The 6464-nt window shown below is 40.4% G+C and overlaps 1 protein-coding gene across 1 annotated transcript; it reads left to right on the plus strand.

Moving 5' to 3' along the window:
- Positions 1 to 4074: 4074 nt before the first annotated feature.
- Positions 4075 to 5481, plus strand: LOC122744600 (tripartite motif-containing protein 64-like). The gene has a single exon (XM_043990150.1). The coding sequence runs from the start codon at positions 4075 to 4077 to the stop codon at positions 5479 to 5481; it is 1407 nt and encodes a 468-aa protein (XP_043846085.1).
- Positions 5482 to 6464: the final 983 nt, after the last annotated feature.

The raw sequence follows: 6464 nt of genomic DNA on the forward strand, positions 1-6464 counted from the left end.
CTGGCAAAATTATAATGATTGGAAGCCTAGTGAGGGCAGTCATGTGACTGTCAGAGTGGCCATCCCATTGGCTGGGGGCTGGGGGGGTTTCTGGGATTGGGGGAGGAGAATTCGCCATTCTAGCTAGAAGCTGGAAGGCAACATGAGCGGGACTGTGTATTCTCAGCTGATTATTGGTCGGTGGTATTTTTTCAGGTTGTATAATTTCCCTTTCCCCATTTTATTTCCTTTTCCTTGATCCTCCTGATCCTGTTTGTGTTTCTTTTTAAGTTCCTTCTCGTTAAAATAAATCCTGTTCTATTTTGAGGGAGACTGTCGGTCTCCTTCCTTGCCCCAATATTGCAGCGAGTCGCTTAGCTAATACTCCCCAATTAAAAATTGGTCCCCACAACTGCCACTGCATAAAACAAAAAAACAAACAACCCCCCCCAAAAAAAAAACAAACACCTAGTCCCCTTTGGTGAAGATTTATTCCACAATAAGGAGCCAGGAGTACATTCACATGTATATGTATATGTATATGTATATGTATATGTATATGTGTATGTGTATGTGTATGTGTATGTGTATGTGTATGTGTATGTGTATGTGTATGTGTATGTGTATGTGTATGTGTATGTGTATGTGTATGTGTATATGTATATGTATATGTATATGTATATGTGTGCATCACTCTCACTATTTGCGTGTGTGTGTGTGTGTGTGTGTGTGTGTGTGTGTGTGTGTATAAAAAGGAGGAAGGGAAGAAAAACAGAAGACAGGACTGCTATTTATAAGTACAACATTCTTTTCTCTTCCCAATCCATTTGTAGAGCCTGGGGGAAAGCAAATTTACACTGAAAAGAGATTATTATAGAAAATAGAGTACTTCTGAATCGTAGGCTATTTTTGACTGGCACTAAAAACAAAGTCCTGCTTTAGAACATGTAAAGTCATTAGTGGCTTGCTTATTTTCATTCTGTTTTCCTTTGTCTCTATTAGGACACAAGATCTGTTGGAATATTTGCCAGTCTCTATGCCCAATTCCATGAATTCGTAACTGATCCATGAACAATCCTATCTAATGATGCAAAATTAAGAAATCTCCCATATACTTTATCCTCTGCTATTTTCTCTCTTCTTACTTTCTCTTAATATAGTTTCATTTATGTGGTCATAAATAGAGTTGGAAGGAAACCTTGAAATCATCTGGTTCTACCCCCTCAAGTTATAGATGAGGAAATGAAGTCTCAGAGATAAATAATCTACCTAAGGTTGCATAGGTAGAGTTTCAAGCTTAGAGTTGTTGATTCTGCTACCCCCTATTGCCCTTCAAGCACCAGAAGGAGAGAACAGGAAGTAATTTTGAAAAGTAATCTCAAGAAGCATGATGGATGTGTACTATTAGAGGACATGACTTGGAAGATGATCCAGCAAAGGAGACTGAGGACTGTTGGGTTAAGTAGGAGGAGAGCCAGGATGGGCTGGTGTCCCTAATAGATAGAGGGGATAGTAGAGAAGTCAGTCAGAGAAGTCCTATTGCAGTGCAACTGGGTGAGAAATAAGGAAGAGGGTCACAAAGTCAGAAAGCTTCAGAGGCAGAAATCACTTCATCCCAACTCCAATTCCAATTCTGCATTCAACAGGCTATCAACCCTTTGTTAAGAAACTTGAAAATTGAGAAATGCTCAAAGTATATGAATAGGCAGTTTTCAGTTGAAGAAATCAAAGCTATCTATTGACATAGGAAAAAATGGCCTAAATTACTATTGATTAAAGAGATGCAAATTAAAACAACTCTGAGGTACCACCTGACACCTATCAGATTCGCTAATACGACAAAAAAAGGAAAATAATAAATGTTGGAGAAGCTGCGGAAAAATTGGAACACTAATGCATTGTTGGTGGAGCTGTGAACTGAGCCAGCTATTCTGGAGAGTAATTTGGAACTATGTCCAAAGATCTATAAAACTGTGCATACCCTTTGACCCAGTAATGCCACTACTAGGTCAGTATCCCAAAGAGATCATAAAAAAGGGAAAAGGACCCACATGAATGAGTCATTTGTAATATTGGTGGGGCCAGCTTGTCTCTGTTCTAAATTATTGGGGAACTTAGCTGGAGTTTCTAATATATTGCTACTTATAAATTAGAGGATATTGCACCAGTTTTGGTGGCAAGCATTTATTATTAAATCATATTAAATGTTAGTAAAAAGTTGACCACATTTAACACAAGCTGAAAACCCCCAGCATTATAGAGATGGAGCTCATGGCTCCAGAATTCAGAGGTCCTACATTACCTAGAGCTAGAGATTAAAGAGAGGTGGATATTTAGCTACCTCCTTCAGGTCCCAGGCCAAGAGAGTGTAAGCCCCTTGGGGACCAGAGAAGAGGCAGTCCTTACATACTGTTCAAAGCTAACTGGCTAGCATCATTCAATTCTATTGCTTGACAGGACCTGAGAGTGGTCCATATCATACCGTACATGCTGAGGTCAGAGTCCAGTAAAAGACAGACCCTCTGAGGGGAAAAGACTTTTTAGATAGGTGTGATTTCTATCTCTCATGAGAATCTGAGTCAGTCTGATCTCTAATGAACCCTTGGGGCTGGCTCTAAGACACCAGCCAGAGTTCCTGAGTGGGGTATGGTCACTTGGTCTCCCCCAAAAAACATTATTAATAATTATTTTCTCACATGTACAAAAATGTTTATAGCAGCTCTCTTTGTGGTGGCAGAGAATTGGAAATAGAGGGAATTCCCATCAATTGAGGAATGGCTGTACAAGTTGTGGTATATGAATGTAATGGAATACTATTGTGCTGTAAGAAATGATGAACAGCAAAGACCTTAAACTCATCAGAGGTGGCTCAAGGAGGGAATAACATACTCACTCAATTAGGTGGAGTAATCTAATCCTGCAGGAAAGTAGGAGGGGAAGGGGATAAGGAGAGAGGGGTGAAAGAAGGGATGGCAGATTGGGAGAAGAGGCAGTCAGAAGCAAATCCCCTTTGAGGAGGGATAGGGTGAAAGAAGATAGATAATAGAGTAAATATCATTGGGAAGAGAATAGGATGGAGGGAAACAGTTAACAATAGTAACTGTGAAAAAGAGAAAAGGAAAAGTATGTACAAAAAGAATATATTTATAGCAATTCTTTGTGGTGCCTAAGAATTGAAAATCAAAGGAATGCCCAGCAGTTGGGAAATGACTAAACAAGCTGTGGTATATGATTATAGTGGAATATTATTGAGCTATAAGAAATGACAATTAGGATGATTTCAGAAAAACCTGGAAAGAATTATATGAACTGATGTATAGTGAAGTGAGCAGAACCAGGAGAACATTGTGCAGTGACAGCATTATTGTTCTATGAGCAATTGTGAATGACAACTACTCTCAGCAATACAATGATCCAAGACAATCCCAAAGGACTACTGATAAAGCATACTTCAAGAGAAAGAACTGAGATTGATTGAACACAGACTGAAGCATGCTATTTTGCATTTTCTTTTTTTTTTACTTGAGTCTTTTTATATAAAATGACTTATATGGTAATGTTTTACATAATTGCAAATGTATAAACTATATCTGGTTGCTTACTACCTTAGGTAGGGGAGAGGGGAGGGAGGGATAGAATTTGGAACTCAAAACTTTAAATCAATCAATCAATTAATTATGAAAGAAAGAAAGAAAGAAATTAAATTAAATTTTAAAAATTAAAAAAAAAAACAATAAAGAAACAAAAAGAAGAGCAGCCTTCTTCAAGCAAGGCTTGAGCTCCCACTGAAAAGTCCAAACCCTGAGAGGGACTCAGTATTTGAAAACCTGTCAGTCCAAAAGAAATAAACCTGAGATGTGAGCCCTACTGGTGTCAGGGTCACTTGTTTAACTTGTTTAACTTGAGTATTCAAGGAAAGGCAAATTCACACCTTATAAAGGAGGGGTTAAAAGGGGGTGGAGCTACATTGTATAAAGAGGAGAGGATCCTTCTAATTAGAAACATTTCCTTCAGTAGAATTGAACTTCTCTCTCTCCCACGTTCTGCAGGAAAACAGCTCCAGCAAGAGAAAAAAAAATGACTGCGTGTGAGGAAATGCAGAGTGAAATCACTTGTGGCATCTGTCGGAACTACTTTTCTCAGCTAGTTACCATGGAATGTGGGCACAGCTTTTGCAAAGTATGTGTCCCCCGGAGCCCAGGAGTTGAAGTCACACCTTTCTCTTGTCCTGGATGCAGTCAAGTTTCTCAAACCAGGGAATTCCCAGCACTCAGTGTGAGCCTGGAAAAGCTGACTGACATTGGCAAGCAGCTCAGCCCCCAGCGTTTGCAGAGTACTGAAGAGCAGATGCAATGTCCCACTCATAAGGAAGTCCTCAAGTTCTTTTGTGAGGAGGACCAGACGTTACTCTGTGTGTCCTGTTGCCAAATGCATGAGGCTCACAACCTCTCTCCTGTAGAAGAGGCTGCTCATGATTTCAGGGAGAAGCTCCAGGAAGTTTGGAGTCGCTTGTGGAAGGATTTTGAGGAAGCCAAGAAACTCCTTTCTCAGGAGAAAGAAGTGGAGAGACCTTTTGTTGACTGGGAGTGGATACTTAAGGAAGAATATTGCAGACTTCACACTTTCCTGAGGGAGGAAGGATTTCAGTGTCTGGAAAGAGTGAAAGAAGAGCAAAGGAACAGCGTGGAAGGACTATTCCAGCATATCCAAGTCCTTCAGGAAACCATGGACAAGCTAGAGGAATCACGCCATAAATCCAACGATGAGCTGCTGAAGGACATCAGAGAACTGCTAGCAAGGATTGGGTCAGTGTTGAACCAAAGGCCCAAGACTTTGACTCCAACGCTGAGAAAATATCCCATTTCTGGAATGATAGATATCCTCAACAAATTCAGAGTGGATATCAGAGTGCATCCAGAATCAGACACTTCCTATGTGAGTGTTTCTGAGGATTTGAAGAGTATAAGGGTTGGAGATGACTGGAAGTTGGAGGCTCACCATTTTGAGAGATCCACTTACCATTATGTCTTTGCTGAGCAGGCTTTCAGATCAGGCAGACAGTACTGGGAGGTGGATGTGACACAAGTGCCTCAGTGGGTACTGGGGATCTATACCACCCCCTACTTGAGGACAACGATGAGGAATCCAAGGATGGGGGAGAACTCAAGGATGAGGAGAAACTCATGTTCCTCTGTGTTCCTGCTTCGGTGTGTGAAGAAGGAAGAGCATTACCATTTCCAAACCTATCCTGGATCCTTGAACCATCAAGTGGAAGGTCCTGTGCCCAGGATTGGAGTGTACGTGGCACACAGTCCTGGAACTATTCTCTTTTATAATGTTCTCCAACGCTCCCTCATTTATAAATTCCAACCTATTCCATTCACAAACCCTGTCAGGCCTGTCTTTTCTCCTGGCCCCCCACTTCCAGGAACAAGGGCTGGTCCCATGATTATCTGTCCATTTGACTCTCATCTTTGTTCTTGCTGCTATTCATCATCCTGAGTCTTTCTCCATGGAGGAATTCTTAACCCACCACCAGGCTGCCTGGCTGTGCTCCTTCAATTTCCAGCCTTCCCCTAGGAGAGGATGAAGATCACCCACATGATGTTAAAGGAGAATGTCAATATTCACTAAATTGAGACAAGCTGAAGGAGATCATTCCCAAATGTTCTTCAATCTGTTCCTGTAATTTCATAGTAAGTCAGTCATCTCAAAAAAAAAAAAAAAAGAATTAAAGGAATTTGGAGATTTTTTTGTTGTTGTTGCTTAGTCATTATCTTTTTTTATTATTTATTATTTATTTTTTTTTAGTGAGGCAATTGGGGTTAAGTGACTTGCCCAGAGTCACACAGCTAGTAAGTGTCAAGTGTCTGAGGCCAGATTTGAACTCAGGTACTCCTGACTCCAGGGCTGGTGCTCTATCCACTGTGCCACCTAGCTGCCCTGCTTAGGCATTATCAATCATGTCCAATTCTTTATGACCCCATTTGGAATTTTTTTGACAGATACTGGGATGGATTACTATTTCCTTTTCCCTCTTATTTTACAGATGAGGGAAACTGAGGCAAACAGGGTGAAGTGACTTGGCCAAGCTCACACAACTATTAAGTTTCAGAGGCCAGATTTGAACTCAGAGTGCTAGGCCTGGAATTAGGAAGACCTATCTACTATGCCATCTGACTGTCTTTTATCTTATCTTATAGGGTTATAACATTTAATGGGCAGAGGAAATTTGGTATATAAATAGAGCAATGAATTTGGAATCCAGAAGGCCTAGGTTCAAAGTCTAAGAAACTCACTCAGGTGGGTAACTTAAACTCTCTCAATGCCTTGGTTTACCATTCTGTAAAATGAGACGATTGTGCTCATTAGACTCTGTGATGCATGAACATTTTAAGAGACAGTTTCTGGGTAATTAATAACTTATTATGGACAGTAACTAATCAATAAATTGAGGTCAATGGTTTCTCTTGCTGACCAAAGAA

Source organism: Dromiciops gliroides, chromosome 1, assembly GCF_019393635.1.
Source record: "Dromiciops gliroides isolate mDroGli1 chromosome 1, mDroGli1.pri, whole genome shotgun sequence".
In the NCBI taxonomy this organism is placed as follows: domain Eukaryota; kingdom Metazoa; phylum Chordata; class Mammalia; order Microbiotheria; family Microbiotheriidae; genus Dromiciops; species Dromiciops gliroides.